General features: G+C 34.2%; 1 protein-coding gene, 1 long non-coding RNA gene and 1 pseudogene across 3 annotated transcripts; 2 read left to right on the forward strand and 1 right to left on the reverse strand.

Annotated features, from left to right (window-relative positions):
• Window positions 1-3,807: 3,807 nt before the first annotated feature.
• Window positions 3,808-4,497, reverse strand: LOC147569126 (uncharacterized). Its single transcript, XM_086671660.1, has one exon. It carries the CDS (start codon window positions 4,378-4,380, stop codon window positions 3,886-3,888), a length of 495 nt encoding a protein of 164 aa, XP_086527786.1. The 5' UTR covers window positions 4,381-4,497; the 3' UTR covers window positions 3,808-3,885.
• Window positions 4,498-7,385: 2,888 nt separating this feature from the next.
• Window positions 7,386-9,502, forward strand: LOC147569127 (uncharacterized). The gene is made up of 3 exons (XR_015238555.1): window positions 7,386-7,628; window positions 7,745-7,818; window positions 8,588-9,502. It is a non-coding gene; the product is annotated as an uncharacterized LOC147569127 (long non-coding RNA).
• A 7,897-nt stretch (window positions 9,503-17,399) lies between these two features.
• Window positions 17,400-18,220, forward strand: LOC147569128 (uncharacterized; annotated as a pseudogene). The gene is made up of 2 exons (XR_015234718.1): window positions 17,400-17,585; window positions 17,699-18,220. The product of XR_015234718.1 is annotated as an uncharacterized LOC147569128 (transcript).
• The last annotated feature ends 731 nt before the right edge of the window (window positions 18,221-18,951 follow it).

Consider the following 18,951-nt stretch of genomic DNA (forward strand, 5'->3'; position numbering starts at 1 on the left):
AACAACACCATATAAACAAGTTTGATTTCTCAATAGAGACATTTTCACGTTTGAAAAGACCCTAATTTAGCCAAAGTGAAAAGTTTAATCACTCGAACAAAATGAGAGAGTAAAATAACAAAAAGATAGTCGTAAAAGATTACACAACTAAGTAATATAATACTCTAAATCACCAAACTCCAATTAAATGTTGGACAATACAAGAAAATAAAATAAATTGTGTATTTTCTATTTATTCAATCATTAAACAAGCTCTATAATGCGGAGGTCGTAGGTTTGATCTACTGAAAGTATAAATACAGGAATATTAAATTTGAGTTATTAAAAGTATAAATAATGTAATAAATTTGTCGGACTTTAGGCTTCTTTCATGTTGTTGGACTTTATGTCTCTTTCATTTATGGGTTTAACTTAGCCGGTTATCGTGCTTATCACATCTTCATGCTGTATCAATATCTTGTAACGACTAACTTAGTTAATTTCTAAAAAAAGATATTTTAAAAAATATAGACCAGATGAAAATATTTGAACATAAAATTAATATTACAATTGTTAGTTGGTTACTAGGAACAAAATATAATATCTCAAATTAGTTGAAATCTCCAATACTACGAAGAAAAACTTTCACAAGAAGAAAAACTTTCACAAGATAACTTTTTATATTCCTATTTATGTATTTTAATGGTGAAAGCGTGGAATGTTAGAAAAGGTGTCATATTTGAACAAAAAATGCATCCATTGGCTTCAATAATCCTTAATCCTTAAGGGAAGAATTATGTCAAGTAAAGAACAAGTTACTTTCTAGTGATACTTTTTAGTTATAATTAATTTACTTTTGGGATTATGAGAGTTTAAGAATGATTAGGAGAGGATTATTATCCAATCAAATTGGATGAAGATCAATAAAGTTAGCAAGGTCCAACTTTCCATCTAGGCACTTCTTGTTTTGTGTTCATCTCGATATTTTACAAATAAGAAAAATAATACTAATATAAATTAGAACTAAGTTCGGTAAAATTTTTGTATATATGAAATAGATAAAAATTAGTTTGTCAAGCTGAGTCTAACGAGTATTTAAGGACTACAAGGAAAGGTGTAGTCGAAGAGTTATTATCTCATTGATGGCGAAAGGGTAATTAGGATGTCTCATTCGGTTATTCAATATACTACTCTAAATTAACAAAGTGACTTCCTAGCTAATCGAAAATTATTGTTAATAAAAAAGAAACGTTCAACTCCATAAGAAAATTCCTATTTTCAAATTATTTGATTTCATAATGGAGTTGTTTGTGTATAAAAATTGGATAAATGTTTGTATATATATGTATATTTTTTTTTTAAAACGGTACACTGAGAGAGGGCTCAGACCCAATTAAATAAGAATAAAAGAGACTACTTAATTCTTAAATACAGTTTTCCTTCTTTATCCTCACGAAGGATAAATGTTTGTATAATTAGCATCACCCAACTAAATCTTTTACTTTTCTATGTACATGTCAACTGTTACGTGTTATTAAACGGTTTTATATTATCTGGACATACGTTGACCGGTGGAGGTGATCCGTTGGTCATATTTCCCTGGAGCAAGTTATATGCGACGTCAATGAGATAACTATTTGACTGATCAACTAAGATTCCTCTCCTCTTAAGTATGTTAGAGACTTAGAGTGGTTTCATACCTCAATAATCTATTTCATGGAACAATAGTACTTGCACTAGCTTTAAGATCCTAAGATTTTTAAAGGCACTACAAGGTTCATTGACTACCCACAAATTTTTGCAACCCATTCGGAACCAAGTGCCTATAAATACTAATGACGGGCGTCTAAAGGATTTATCCTAAATTGAATAATCCGTGTAGGTTAAAGATCGAGGTTACCCAAAAATCTTTTGATATATGGGCACCACGATTTACCATGGAGACCAAATACTAGAGCACCCCATCCATATTGGGGGTTTACAGGAGCAACCCCCCTTGAAAAAACAAAACCAAATTAAATGAGAAGGGAAAGGATGAAGATGTTCACTTTGTTTTTTGTATTATTAGGGTGCCTCAAACTCATGACCTAGAAGGTGGACGACTAAATCTCCTACTACTCCAACAAAGGATTGTTGGCGAAGATTTTGAGCTTTACCACCACCATCTTTATTTATCGTTTCTCTTACATCTTGCTACACTCACCATCACTCAGCACCACGCCAACATCTTTCTCTCAAAAGTCCTGCCGAAAGAGAGATGGTGATGCCGTGAGGCCCGTGATGGTGAGCGGAGATGGTGATGTCGTGAGGCCCGTGATGGTGAGCGGAGATGGTGATGTCGTGAGGCCTGTGATGGCGAGCGGAGATGGTGATGTCATGATGAGGCCCTTGATGGTGAGAGGAGATGGTGATGTCGTGAGGCCCGTGATGGTGAGCGAAGATGGTGACGCCCTGAAGCCCATGATGGTGAGCGAAGATGGTGATGCCCTGAAGCCCATGATGGTGAGCGGAGATGGTGGTGGTAAGATAGATGCGAGAGGTTGAGAAGAAAGATCTCGTTAAACTTAATGGACCAAGTCAAGAAGGTTTAGGAGTTGGGTGAGATAGGAGTTGCCTTTTATTTCCCATTCATCTCTTGTAATTCAAAATATGGTTGATGCTTGGATACATCAAAAGATATTATCCAGTCTTCAGAAAGTATTCTCCAACAATGGTAGTTTTGAATATTCCAGTGGCGTGTTAAAATATAAGTTTCTCCTCAAATATTAGTTACATGCAACGCCCACTATCTTTAATTGGAGCGGTAAGAGATTTAATCTTTCACTTTAGATCGAGACACGCTGACAATTCAAAATAATAACATTTTCATTAAATATTTTATGACCCCTATTACTGTTCCAACCAGTATTTTAGCCCATATATCCATCTTAATGTTGATAAATAATAAGTATGTTTCTTCTGTTGAAATAGGTTGGTATATTGCATGTCAAATCATACCTCCAACTTCTTAAATTAAAAAGCAGATGAAAGCATCTCATCATCAATTAACATCAATTAGTCCACTACCCAACCCTAAAAGTAGGCTGAAGATAAGGATGGGACCCTAATTGTTCTACCATTCTTTGCATGTGAAGCCCCTAACCCATTCCTCTTTTTTAAATCAAACCAATACATTTTACATTGAAAAAGATCCATGTGTCCAATTCCCACCCATATCAAGAAGATAGATCAACAATAGACCAACTATTAATAAAGAGCTTAATGCTACTTATTATCATGTATTAGTACATTATTGTCAAACAAAAATCCATACAATACATATAACCTCAATCACATAAAAGTGGGTCTCCCTGTTGTGCACTTTCTTTAACAAAAATCCATAGTGTATATATATCCTCAATCAAGAAATTAATGATTTATGTTATCTAGTTAACTCTCTTTCTCTTTATTGATTATACCATCTCTTTATTGACTTATTTAAGAGTGAATCATTTGAATCAAAATGTATCCAGAATCAACACAAACAACCACATAACCTAATTAGACATATCACCAGACAAAGACAATCATTTTAAAACCAGTCTCTTAAGTAAAAAATGACTTGGAGAAAAAACACGAGTATAAAGTATAATAAGCTAGGCTAATGTCAATAGTTGGTAGCCCAAGCGGTTTTAAGGTGTTGACATAAACTTAAGAAATCTCTAGAGGTCCCAGGTTCGACTCCCAGGTGTTGACATAAGTTTATCGCATCTATGATGTATCAATGCTAATATCACGACGTACGTAGATTCATCTTCCAAAAAAAAAAAAAAAGCTAGGTTAAGAGAATTGCATAATAAGTTGCACTATTTTCACTATTAAAAAGGAGAGAATAAAAGGGTACATGAAAATGAAAGAGAAATTGATCTAAAGTAAAGGTCTTCGACAAAGGATCAACCGACCATCATTAACAATTTTTGCTGCATCTCGAGGCATCAAATGACCTTGCTCCATCAAATTCTTGTAAACTTCAACAATCACCTTCTCATCATACTCCTTCAAACCCGGTTTCCCAAACTCATACCCATAACTCACCGCCGGATACTCTACTCCCGGACCCCCGTACCCGGAACTAAAAACACTTGAATTCCCAAATTTGATCATCAAATTCACGTACGAATCTCTAAGATTTTTTAGTATTTTATTTGGTGATATGATTCTTCTCTTCTTGAATAATACTTTTAGTTTCTTACTGATCTTTATACGCCAAAACCATCGTTTCTTTGTGTATTGACCCGATTGATCAGATCCGCCTGTTGCTAATTTGACCCGATTCTTCTTCTTTGGCCGGAAACCGGATCCGTCTAGCCGCTCGTACCCTTTTCTATTCCAGTACCTTCTAAAACCTTTGAGCTTGTTCATATCCTTCTATACAGAAAAGAAAATCTAGACAGAGAAAATGTAGAGAGAGAGAGAGAGGAAGTGGCTTAACGGGGGATAGATAGTGAGGGAAGAATGGATGATTTTAATGGGTTATAAATGCGAGAAGGTTGGTGGGATAACGAGATGGGTGTTGTTCTCTAAATATTTCAAGGCTTATTTCCTATATGCTACCTCTTTATACCTAGAGTCTCTTTTTAACCCCTATCGTCGGCAAAGATTGCCCAAATAACTCTTTTTTTTTTCGATATGAAAATATGACTCATTAGTCATTATTATTTACATGACACAGATACATCATGAATATATTAACATAAACTGAATAAGTTCTATAACTACCATCACAAAGACAATTTGGACCCTAATGACCATATAAAGACATTTAAGACCATCCTATACGGTTTGGAAGTCAATTCATTCCTACATCTACTTTATTTATACCCTTGTTAAAAAAATAATGGATTTTCACTTCTGTGAGAATTGAACCTGAAAAACCCGAGATGCAGAGTGGTATCCAACCACTAGATTAAGGCCTGGGAATAGAGAAGGATTAAGAAGGGCTTGCTACCCACGTTGCATCATGTTAAATTTTGTGGTGATCATGCAACTCAAAATCAAATGACAATGAGTGAAGATGAGTTATACACTAGTGTTCTCCCACATCCCCTCACAAGTGTATATCAAACATGTCTTTCTTATATGGTGTTATGAAGCACGTGCGTGCATAGTTCTGATAGTTACCATGTTAACTGTTGTTGTCATCCACCTCTCTCTAATAAATAAAGATAACATATACATAACATTTTTTTGGGTTATTTTATTATGTGAAACTATTCTGGCACGCACACGTACGTAACCTCAAAGGAACTCTGCAGTAAGAGAAAGTTAAATTATTCAACTTCATGAAACAATCCATCTACATCGAAGAAACTGCATCGCTAACCCATTAAATGAACACACACTTCCATAGTCAAAACAAAAATGACACCCAATCACAACTATCCAAATTGCCATTAACAACTCAAAGATAATACAAAATTCTGGTGTTTGAAAAATTACAAAAACATCTCTTTCTGATTTGCAAAACTATGCTTTCTCCAACAACCATTTTTTTCTCAATCTCTCTGTTTAACAACCTAATGAAATAGCTTATTTGAAAAGCTAATGAATTTTGCATTGGTATGATTAAGAAAAATAAGAGAAACTGCTTCTAAAAGAAGAAAATTTTAAAAGTTGTAAGTTACAAGATTGGTAGTATCAAACTTGATGGCTGCTGTCAAAGTTTAGGTTGAAAATTGGAGAATCCTTTTTTTTTTTTTGTTGAAATTGAAAATTGGAGTGTAGATATAGGGAGTTTTGGACCCTTCAAAATGGGATATGTCATTGATTTTCTGACTAATATAATCCCTAGCTCCTAACTATAATATGACACAAATAAAATTTTCTTAATTAACTACCTCCAACATAAAACTATGATAATAATTATAAAATTGTTATAATAATGATATTAATAATAAATTATTCGTCATGATTTAGAGGAAATAATGGCTTACCAACAATTGGAAAAAAATATATAATCTCCAGTGGCTCTTTGCTTGGTCTGTACATATGTTTATTCCAAATTTCCAACCTATTTGAAGTTTGATTTTTCTGGAAGTCACTAATTTCATACCAATTTTAGGGAGTTTAGGAGCAACCACACCCAACTAGTTAAGTTTGGTACCCTTTCTTACATAATTTCACGTTGAAATAATTTACATGTAATTTGTCTTACTTCGGTATCATTAAGTACTGATTATATTCTCCAAAAGGGTTAAATTAGAGGCTTATAACAAAATATAACATTAAGGGTTTTTTGAGCTTACCCCCTCATCATTAATTGGTAATTGAGTTTACTCCCTCCAATAATGGGTAATTGAGCTTACCCCCTTAGACTTACTATTAGTGACAAAAATACAAAGTTTATGTTTGGCGTACGTAAAATACCTGCGACTATCAAGAACAACTATTCTTCAATATGATTCTTAGTAGAGATTCTACCTCATTTTATTGTTTGATTTGGTCGGGAATATAATTAGTAAAGATTGATTTTGTTTATATATTATTTACTTTATGGTTTTATTATCACGTATCAAATATATCCTTAGTAGTTTTGACAAAAAATCTAAATTGAACGGGGTAAGCTCAATTACCAATTAGTGAAGGGGTAAACTCAATTACCAATTAATTTTGAGGGGGTAAGCTCAAAACACCTAACAGTTATAGTAATTATTTTTTGATAAAAATAGGCCTTGCGTATACTTTATTAAAGCTCAATAATCAAAGATATGTTAATTTGATCAGCCATCAATTGGTTTACAATGTAAAAAGGAGGAACATAAAATTCTAAAGGGACGTCAACAGTGGCGTGATCGAGATTTCCGGGACCCGGTGCGAAATTTTATCCTGAGCCCTTCTTATGATGCTGGAAGAACTAAAAAAAAAGTACGTGTAATATAATAGATTGATATTTTGTCTAAAACAATTTTTTTTATAAAATATTATGAAATACAAATGTTTATGTAAAATAAAAAGTACTAATATCTCAATAATTGCGTAACTTAAAAACTCTTTAAACTATAGTCAAGTCTTAACAAAACAAATTAACTCACTATTTGGAAGATTTTTGTTGCAAGACTCACTATTTGAAAGTTGCAAATTTATAAATTGTAGCAAATATGCACAAGTAAATGACATAAACAGGGGGCTGGTCCTGACTTTTGGTGGTCCGAAGCGAGGTCTGAAAATGTGGTCCCTTTTATCAATTTGTAAAACGTATAAATCTATATAATAAAACAGGTGGATGGGTGCTGACTGGGACAAATCCCTGGATAAATCCAGTCGTCCGTCCCACATCAGCATTCGTACAGTCCGTTGGATTCATGGTGGCGCCTATAGACATATCTTCTCAACAGACATATCTTCTTAGGATCCCAATCATAATCGCCGGACATATCTTTTTGTTTTTGATTTCCCCTAAGATTGACTTCTTCTCCTTGTGAAAGATTGACTTCTCCCTCTGTAAAATTGTTTCTCCCAGTAGAAGAAACCCTCAAACGAAGTAGGCAAGGGAAAGGGTTAGCCTGGAAGAAGAAGAAAAAATAATGTCTGTAACTGGAAGAAGAATAAAGAGTCTTTACAACTTCTTCTCCTTGTAAATGGCGGCAAGTCTCAGCACCGTTGTGTATGCGGTTAGTATCAACTATCAACACTCTCTCTCTAGATTGTACTTCTTTTTTCTTTTATCCCCTCTCATCAGGTTCCAATTCATGATTAACTGAAGATTAATTTTTTTTATTTTGGGCAGTTAGAAATATCTCTTATTATACCACTGAAGAACAAATTATAAAGATTTGGGAAGAGCCCCGATGTACAATTTAGGTAAAACTAAAACCCTAAAATTGTTACTATTATGTATTTTCTGTGATTTGATTTCCATCGGGTTTGGGCATCAAAATCTCCCCTTTACAGTTTCTTATAATGCATGACCTATGTTCTTAGTCTAGAAGCATCAATGCCTCATACGTAGATGAAGCAAACAGATTCAATGGTGATTTGATACTGAGACAGAAATCTATTTGATTCGAATTGATTGAGACATTATTTAACTTGGAGCTTTTCTCCATCACTTTCTCTCTTTCCCTCCCTCTTTCTCTCTCTCTCTCTCTCTCTCTCTCTATATATATATATATATATATATATATATATAGACTCTATATATATATATGTAGATAGATAGATATATAATCTCCATTGTTCTTTATTGATTTGCTTTTTTTGAAAGAATTGTGAGATATATACTCTATTTCCTACTGTTTTCAATCAAATGGATGGAACTTTACAGTCTCTCGGTGTCCAGTTATGTTCTAATATCGAAGTCAATAGATTAGAACTCATTATTCCCGTCAAAGTTTTTGAACTCTAACATGTGACCAAGTCTTCTGAAGATGGTTCTTTATCTTTTGTCTCAGTATGTACTAAAATTACGTGTAGGATTTATATGTTCATCTACGGTTGCATGGCTGATGGGTTAACAGTATACGGTTGCAGTAGTTTGGTTTAAATTTTCTCCAAGCTATTTTAACTATTTATTTTGCCAATTAAACTGGTTTATCTTCTGATGTTCTCGTGTTCTTAATATTCTAATCAGCATTTTTATGAGTGCAACATGGATGGAGAGCCTGCAATGCTTACTTGAGTAGTGGACAATATGACGGACAACATTTCACTAAGTCTTGCAGAAGCAACCAATGTTGCTAATGTTGTACTGGATGGCAAGAAGATAATTATTTGATAAGTAAACCAAATTGAATATGTTGAGGTAATTGTATTGATACCATCCCTCTGAAACGTTACAAATTTATCTTTGCTATTAGGACGTTATCTTTTATATCTTAAAAGTTTAAGTTGCGTGGTGTTATTTTTTTCTTATTCTTTCAACTTGATTTCATATTGTAATTCTTGCTAGAGTTTTGGGATTTCAGTTTGAAGCTTATGTTACTCTTCTTTGACGACGAAATAAATGGTTGTTTTTTTCTCTGTCAATGTTTACATTACGGTGGAAATTAAGGTTTCCGTGCAAGTTTTCAACTTCTACATTCTGATTGGATTGAATTAACGGAAATTTTAATGCTCTAGGTAAGAAAATCAATTATTGTTATTTAAAGTAATCTTTTTCCTTTTATAATTTAGTTTTCCAAAGGATTTTATCGAATAAGAAGACGCTGTGAATTTCTTAAATTTCTGCAATAACATCTTAAATGAAAATTCTCTTTGTTTCTTTGGTGAAAGGACTGTGGTGAAGTATTTCAGGAAGATACGATCTTATTAAGTGTTTGTTTTATATCGTAAATAGCTTTCTCAATTAATTGTTGTTTATTACTTAGCCAATCAGTTTTTGCATATCTTCCTTGGGTAGAGAATAATCGTAAGTGTGCAGTCAAACTTCATATAACTTTTATTTTGATTTTTATTCCAGACTGCATACATCCAATGTTTCATCAAAGCCTTTGATTTAATATATACTTAGTATCTAATTGGAACGATGTAAAGAGGCTGAAATTGTATTAAGCATTCCCTGATAGTGTATTTCCAGATTGTAATAATTGACCCTGAAAATTTTAATGGCAATCTTGGACAGTTGCAAATTTATCCCAACATTATTTTCTGATTTTCTCAAAGAAATAAGTCTCTCTCTGCGTCTGATTCTCTAATTTATATATATTCAAACGCGTTAAGTGTTTCAAAATAGTTCCGTGCCGGAGGCACGGGCTATACCCTAGTATATTACATGAAAATCGAAAGTATCGCAAGTATTTTCATCACATTTATATAATAAAATAGTTTTTTTGATAATTACAATCACTGAAATCTTGTTTTTGCTTAAATTTTTCGATACAAAGTCACTAATAATCGTCGAATAATCAAGACTGTTAGTCATATCCTTCTCAATAGATAATATAGCTAACCCGTTTAACCTTTCTTGCGACATAGTAGATCGAATATAAGACTTAATCAACTTTAACTTAGAAAAATTTCTTTCTACAGAGGCAACATTAACTGGTATTAGTTAACCAAATTCTATAAGAAACCCATGTGTTCGGGTAACAAACTTTCATATCTTTCAAAAAAATCTAGCACTTCAATTAGTTTTTTTTATCTCGTTTAGTAAAAGACGCTTCAACACTTTCAGTTCAGAAAATAAGTCTAGTCCGTCTATGTCATATAACTCATTATGCTTGAAAAGGGTTTCATGGCGACCACATGAATCTCTCAAATCACCATGATCTTGGAAGTTTAACTTTTTTAACTCAAACAGAAAACAAAATATTTCTTTGTACTTTTGAAATTGAACAACTTACAACAAAAAAACAATAGACCTTGTTTCTAGAAATTGAATAAACAGTCTAGTTTGTACTTTGACTTGAAGAAAGGAAAGGATATTGAGATTTCATGATTTGGATATTTAAAAAGCATTTTTCATAAGCAAACAAACTGTTAGGCACACCTTTCATTTAAAGATCATCAAATTTGGTGGCATTTTTTACTTAAAATTTGTTAAATGTTTTTAGAGGATTAAGCTCCTTTTATATTTCTTAAAGAAATTAATGTTTTGGTGGCCCCTAAAAGCCGGTGGTCCGAAGAGACGCTTTGTTCGCTTTGGCCCAACACCACCCCTGCATAAACAATTAAATGCACATAGAAATTATGTATATTAGGGAGGGAGTACTAAAGTGAAATTTGTATTTTGGATATAGGTCACGTATAGAGCATAAAGGTTGGAACGCATTAAACTTTAAAATGACATCGAACGCCTACAGGGACTAGTGGTGGAAAGTAGAAAATGGAGACACGGTAGTAGCAAGGTTTCGAACCAACTGAGCTACACCTTATGTTGAGATAAGGATTGACCTATATGTTATAGTACTCTTGCCTACGACTACCTAAAATGGGCCCCTTGCATAAAGGGGTGCCCGGTGCGACTGCACCAGCTGCACCCCCTCAGCCACGTCCTAGACGTCAATAATAATGTTTAATTGCGAGTGCGACAAAATATGAGCAACTTGATTTGCACTCCTCGAACAGAAAGAGAATTTGCAATCAGGAATCTCTTCTACTTTCTTCTTTGTGTCCAATACTAGGACTGTAATTGGTCATACTAATTCATATTTATTTAGATTAGGGTTGGGAATTAATTAAAACTCCTTAATTAAAAAAGATATTATTAACAACATCACTGCCTTTGACCCAGAAGTTTAACTAATATCTGGTATTAGATGGTTATATATTATGTTTGAAGCAAACCGAAGAAACATTTGAAGACTACATCTCTCTCAATGGTCTGTATTGTTCTTTTATATCGTAGTAAGTTACTATATGTGACGTTTTACTGTAGTACAGTGGTACTTATATATTAATTCCGAAAAAATTTAATTCTAAAGAGAAAAATGCTTCCTCATAATGTCAGGAGGCGATTTTCTTACCCACAATCCTAATCATTTTATTTGAGAGTGTTTAGCTCATGTTTATCTCGATAAATGTTTGAGATTGTATGTTTATCTTTTTAATTCATTCAAAAGAACTTTTCGTGTCCCACAGACACCAATTATATGTATATATATTAGACCAGTATAATTATAGAAATATACATTTTATTTTAGTGAACGTTAGACCGGTAAAAAGAGAAAAATGGGTATCATGTTCTTAGGATTTACACAAAAAGTAGAGGTCACTAAGAAAAGTTAAAGGAAATTATTGTGAATGGGGCTCTGGATCAATTGTTAGTGAAGAAGGTATATGCATCTCATGATTGCATCTTCATATTAGTGCCTTATCAGACAAAGTTTTCATCATTTTCTCCACCACCTATCTCATGCTTTAGTTTTTGTTAATCCAACCTTTTCAGAACTCCTTAAAAGCACGAGAATAAACTTTTTAAAGGTTACAGTTTTGAGACATCTAAGATATTTTCCGAAAAATAAAGGCTTAGTTAATTTCTTGTGTTCAATCTAAAGACAAATTTGTTTGTATCTTAATCTTTAATTTAATTTTTTTTTAATTTTCGAGAGTCAAACGAACTGCCGGACACTTATAAAGGTCAAAACGGTGAGTTGGTCACAAATTAGACCAAAACAGATCTTCAACCCTACAAATTCCAATCCATGTGGTGGGAGTTTTGACTGGGGTGTCAGCACCGGACCCCCAATTATTTAGTGATATTAGGACTTCACCTTCAAAGTCGAAAGTGTTCTGGCGGACACTCCCAATTGTCTTTTTTCCGTCAAAACCCGTCAAATGGTAAGTATTAGAGAATTAGAGGTTATATAAGCTAATAAGAGGTCTGACTGAGCTGTCTAGTCTTAGCTGACTCAATAAGAAAGCTAACTCAAATAGTTAGTTTGGTTAAATAAGAAGTTAGAGAAGGTTAGTTATAATTAAAGTAGTAGTTAGAGAAAGTTGTTATGATTAACAACTTAACTAAGTATTAAGAAAGTCGATTAATCTTTCTCTCTCTCTCTCTCTGTAACAAACTATTTCCTTCTCTCTCTAGATGATATAAATTGAGATCATCCTCTTTGTAATAGATGATTGAAAAAGAGAATTAATAAAATTACAGAGTTTTATCAAAGAGAATTAGATAAATTTTCATGGTATCAGATTTCTAACCTAATGAATCCCACAACCAATTCCGCTGCTTCTGCTTCTTCTTCTTCCAATCACCATCACTCGATCTCCAATATAGCAAATTTCGTATCTGATAAGCTTGATGGATCGAATTACCTAATTTGGAAGGATCAAGTTGAATCGATTTTATATGGTGCTGATCTAATAGATTATGTTGATGGCTCCATTGAAATACCAGCTATGAAGATTGTTGAAGATGATAGAGAAATTCTGAATCCCGAGTATAAGAAATGGAAGAAACAAGATAGTTTTGTTCAATCTTGCTTAAAAGCAACTTTTTCACCTGAGATCAAATCAGATGTTCTTGGTTTAAAATCGGCCTATGAAATCTGGTCTTATCTTGATATCATATACACAGAAGAGTTCGAAGCTAAGAAAGATTTACTTCGTTCACAGATTCAATCTATAAAGAAAGGAAATTCAACTATTGGGGAGTATATCAGGAAGATCAAATCTCTTGCTGATGCCCTAATTGCAGTCAATGATAAGGTAACAGACAAAGAACTTTGTAGAATTACTCTTCTAGGTTTAGGGAAAGATTATAGACAATTTGTTATTTCTATGAATATTATAGAAGGACGAATTACATTTCCTGAACTTAGGTCAAAATTACTACACCATGAGCAATGGTTACTCAATGAATCACGAGGAACCTGAAAATGCCTTTTTTGTTCATAGACAATCACAATATAGACAGAAGAATGATAATAGGCAGAAACCTCAGGAAAAACCCTATCAAAATCATTCAAATTATAGTAAGACCACACATGATCTTCATCAAGATCAGGTCAAATTGAGCTACTCCAACCCTAATAAGGGTAAGAACATCACAGAAGGTCCTAAGTTAGGTCCAAAAGCTGAAAATTTTGATTTTGCTACAGTTCCTTGTGGAATCTGTAGAAGATGGGGTCATATGGCTGCAAATTGTTTCTTTAGATATGCTCACCCTAAAGCAAACAAACCATATCACCCTAAGTTTGCTGGTCTTCATATTGAGGAAGAGGAAGATGATAATGATACAAAAGAACTTGAAGAAACTTTTTCAGATGATAATGATGAGGACATAGTGGTTGCTGAATGTAATATGGCTATCTTATCTGGTTCTTCTACATTTGATGGAGATGATTCAATTCAAGAATGTCATTTGGCAGTATCAACTCCTTGGTTGACTGACACTGGGGCCTCCAGCCATATGACAAACAATAAGTCTATCATATGTGAACCAAAAGACTATAAAGGCAAAGAAAGAGTCATGGTTGGAGATGGAAAGTATTTGCCTATAATGGAAACTGGTAATACTACTCTATCTATTTCTTCTCATCCTTTTAAACTAGAGAATGTTCTTCATGTATCCAATATAAAGAAGAACTTGTTATCTGTCTCCAAGTTTACAAATGAGAATTTTTGTTCAGTAGAGTTCCTTCCATGGGGTTATAATATCAAAGACCTTATGTCTGGTTCAATTCTAGCTGAGGGTCCTATGGTTAATGATCTATATCCTATAAATTTTACAAAACACAGTACTCCTTTAGAGGCTCATAGTGCTATAAAATGCTTAGATCCTCATCTATGACATTCAAGGTTAGGACATCCATCAAAAGCTATATTGCTCCGATTGAATCATGAAGACAAGATCAAATTTAAGTCTCAGCAACTTGAGAATGTCTGCCATTCATGTCAACTAGGTAAAAGTAAATGTCTTCCTTTTACTTCTTCATCTTCAAAATCATCACTCCCTCTTGGATTGATTCACTGTGATATATGGGGTCCAGCACCAATTCCCACATCCTCTGGAATTAGATATTATATTCTCTTCATTGATGATTATAGTAGGTTTTCATGGATATATCCATTAACAGTAAGATCAGACAGTCTGAATTGCTTTAAACATTTTAAAGCTTCAAATGAGAATCTTCTCTCCTCCAAAATTAAGAAGTTTCAAAGTGATGGTGCTCCTGAGTTGGCAAAGGGTGAATTCAAGAGATTTCTAGATGATAATGGGATTGTATTCAGGTGTTCTTGCCCATACACTCCCCAACAGAATGGTAAAGCAGAGAGGAAGAACAGACATGTCACTGAAATGGGTAATACTTTACTTATTCACTCTTGTTTACCTAAAAAATTCTGGTTTGATGCATTTTATACTTCAGCATATATCATTAATAGGTTACCTACACCTATATTAGAAAACATATCTCCTTATGAATGTCTTTTTCATAAAGCACCAGACTATAAATCATGAAGGTCTTTGGGTCTACATGTTATCCTTATCTAGCTCATTCTAGAAAAGATAAACTCAGTCCTAAATCAGCACAGTGCATCTTCTTGGGTTATAGTTCTATACATAAGGGTTACAAATGCTATGATATTAGTTTAGATAGGATGCACATCTCTAGACATGTGATATTTGATGAATCTTCCTTCTATTTTAAAGACCATTGCCTTGACAAGTCTAAATCAGTCTCTGTTCCACTACCGAAGGAAATTACACTTTCTATTCCTATGTTTACTACTCACTGCCAAAATCAGGCACAACCTTTACAACTACCAACTATTTCCACTTCTGGAAATGGGTCTGAACAACCTACTCAGATAGCTGTGTCTTCTCTTAATATTGACAGTTCAACATCTTCATCTCAATCACTTCATCCTATGACCACAAGGTCAAAGAGTGGTATTTAAAAACCAAAGTCCATTCCTGATTTTGTTGCAAATTATTCCATTTATCATCCTCTTTCATCTGCTTTTGTGGTTGTTCTTCAAAAATTTCATGAACCAACTTCATTCAAAGAAGCATCTAAATCTGTGGAATGGTGTAATGCTATGAAAGATGAATTTTTAGCTTTACAAAAGAATGATACTTGGTCTTTAGTTCCTAGAGACTCATCTATGAATGTTCTAGGATGTAAATGGGTTTACAAAGTGAAACAGAGGGCTGATGGGTCTTTAGAAAGATATACAAAGCTCGTTTGGTTGCTAAGGGCTATCACCAACAAGATGGGGTTGACTTCAATGAAACTTTCAGCCCTGTGGTCAAATCTACAACAGTGAGACTCATTCTAACCATAGCTGTTACCAAGTCTTGGATTATCAAACAACTTGATGTATCCAATGCTTTCTTACATGAGGCTTTAGATGAAAAGGTTTATATGGTTCAGCCACAAGGATTTGTTGATAAAATTAATAGGAATCATGTGTGCCTATTACACAAATCATTATATGGGTTAAAGCAGGCACCTAGGGCCTGGTTTACTAGATTTGCAAATTTTCTTCTCAAGTATGGATTTGCTAAGAGTACTACAGATCATTCTATGTTCTTTCTTCTTCAGCAAAATGAGGTATTGGTACTCTTACTATATGTGGATGACATTATACTTACATGGTCATCTTCAATTTTGATTGAATCTCTCATCAAGACCTTAAGTTTAGAATTTGCTATGAAGGATCTTGGTTAAATACATTATTTCTTGGGGATTGAGGTGCTAAGAAGAAATGGTACTGGTTCTATTCTACTCACTCAGAAGAAGTACACTCTTCAAATACTTGAGAAGGCTTCAATGTTGGATTGTAAAATCAGCAAAACACCTGTTGCTAGTGGGTCAAGAGTTTCAAAACTAGATGGTGATATCTTATCTGATCCTTCTTCCTATAGGAGCATTGTGGGAGCTCTACAATATCTCTCTCTCACAAGGCCAGACATCTCATATGCAGTTAACTACACTGCTCAATTCATGCAGGAGCCAAGATCATCTCACTTTATTATTGTCAAAAAGATTTTGAGATATTTGAAAGGGTCTCTTGGCTCTGGAATCACCATTAATCCAGGTAACTTAACTACTCTTCAATCCTATTCTGATTCAGATTGGGCAGGATGCCCTGATACTAGAAGATCAACAACTGGCTTTTGTATTTTTCTTGGTTCTACCCTCTTATCATGGTCTTCAAAGAAGCAACCAACTGTGGCCAGGTCTTCTACAGAGGCTGAGTATAAGTCTCTAAGTGTGGCTACTATTGAAATATTATGGATTAGCTATCTCTTAGATGAGCTTCATATGCCATTATCTAAACCCTTTCTCATCTACTGTGATAATCAAGGAGCAAAGCATATTGCCTCTAATCCTATATTTCATGCTCGCACCAAGCATATAGAGGTGGATTATCATTTCATCAGGGATCTAGTTGCTAATGGTTCACTTCAGATCAAATATATCCCTACTCATCTTCAGCTGACTGACATTTTCACCAAAGGTTTACCTTTCCCAAGCTTCACCACTCTTAGGAACAAGCTGATGCACTTTGAAGAAGCATAGCTTGAGGGGGGATATTAGAGAATTAGAGGTTATATAAGCTAATAAGAGGTCTGACTGAGCTGTCTAGTCTTAGCTGACTAGATAAGAAAGCTAACTCAAATAGTTAGTTTGGTTAAATAAGAAGTTAGAGAAGGTTAGTTATAATTAAAGTAGTAGTTAGAGAAAGTTGTTATGATTAACAACTAAACTAACTATTAAGAAAGTCGATTAATCTCTCTCTCTCTGTAACAAACTATTTCCTTCTCTCTCTAGATGATATAAATTGAGATCATCCTCTTTGTAATAGATGATTGAAAAAGAGAATTAATAAAATTACAGAGTTTTATCAAAGAGAATTAGATAAATTTTCAGTAAGTGTGCGGAGCACACGCGTGACTTGTGACAAAACTGTCCTCCATCTAATCCTACGGTGAGAATTCTTTCCCATGATCAACCGTTGATCATGACCCATAGCATTCATCTCTCACTGGTTCTAGTGAGAGAAACTAAAGAGAGAAAAATATGAAAGACTAGAAAATATGTTTTCGCCTTCTTCCTCAACTCGCCGTGAAACTACCTCGGTTAACCATCAAACCACTAAAAATGTTGATTATATGTCTGGTATTTTCCATCTCGTTTCCAAGTATCAAAACCGCCGTAAACTCCTTACTTCAGGTATAATCTCCCTCTCTTTGTCCTTCTGATCTCTATCTTTACTTCCTTTCTCTACTTTCTCTTTCTTCTGTAAGATTAAAATTAACTTCAAATCACATATTTCACAATTTCAGGGAAGCATCAAGAGAAAAACACAAGCACAATTTCATTATCATCAACTCCTAATACAAAACCTGAATCATCAGAAAGTAAATCACTTTATGGAGAAAACAATTTTGACTACATGGATTTCAAGAGATTTTCCTGTGAAATATCACGGAGTCCGACTATTCCATCAGAGATTCATTTATCCAGAACTTCAATTGGAGAACCAGCGGAAGAAACTCTGCAACGTTCTCCAGCGCTAATAGCTAGATTAATGGGACTAAATGACTTACCTCTAACACCTCATCTCCATCACCGATATCATCATCTGAGAAACGACGGAAGTTAATGGTAGCGTTAGAGAGAAATGCGATGAAGATCTTAAATCTCTAAAAAGCATCATAGAATCAATACAATCAACAAAGATCAATCATCATCATCATCATCATAATGATCACCATCACCGTACGTCTCCGCCGTTACCGGCGAACAAGAAGAAAGTCAATAATCGACGGATTATTGTTAAGAGTAGAGTGAGTTGTTATGAATAAGATCCGATTCGGAAAGAGTTGATCAAGGGAAAGAATTCTCTGGGCCATGATCAACACCGTTGATTATGGAAAAGAATTCTCACCGTAAGATTAGATGGAGGGGAGTTTTGTCACAATTCACGCGTGTGCGTCACACACTTACCATTTGACGGGCTTTTGACGGAAAAAAGACAATTGGGAGTTAACGCCAGAACACTTTCGATTTTGAGAGTGAAATCTTAATATCACTAAATAATTGGGGTCAATGTCAAACTAACCCTAATTCCTCAATAACTTATTTTTGATGTGTTATGGGTAAGATGAAGTCGTGAAAACACACAATAGTTGTTTAAATGGTTCTTCTTTTGGATCTTGTGGGAGATCTCTGTAAGTTCAATTGCTATTATTGTCTAACTAGTTCTATTTTTTTGTGGGAGTACGTGCTTAGTCAATGCTCCGAGCCTTGTATTTACCATATGTTAGAACTGAAAGTCGCGGAAGCTATCGAACCTATCCTAGAAATTGATCCGATTATGAAGATTAGTCGAAAAGCTAAGTCAAAATCTAAATATGCAAACAGAATTTACGAGGTTCGGCTTTAAAGCCTACGTCCTCGGGCGAACAAGAAATCTTTATTGAAGGATAGATGAAGACGACTCACACACCCTCGGCCATAGCCATATACTCGACCTCCGTAGTAGATAACGCAACTGTAGATTGTAACATCGATCGCCAAACAACTGGAGCACCAT

This window comes from Eschscholzia californica, unplaced genomic scaffold (assembly GCF_041429995.1).
Source record: "Eschscholzia californica isolate CP2 unplaced genomic scaffold, dmEscCali1.0.p SCAF_1, whole genome shotgun sequence".
NCBI classification, from domain to species: Eukaryota; Viridiplantae; Streptophyta; class Magnoliopsida; order Ranunculales; family Papaveraceae; genus Eschscholzia; species Eschscholzia californica.

Bases quoted from the DNA above. Each gene is read 5' to 3' on its own strand.
- LOC147569126 (XM_086671660.1), bottom strand. From the start codon at position 4,380: ATGAACAAGCTCAAAGGTTTTAGAAGGTACTGGAATAGAAAAGGGTAC.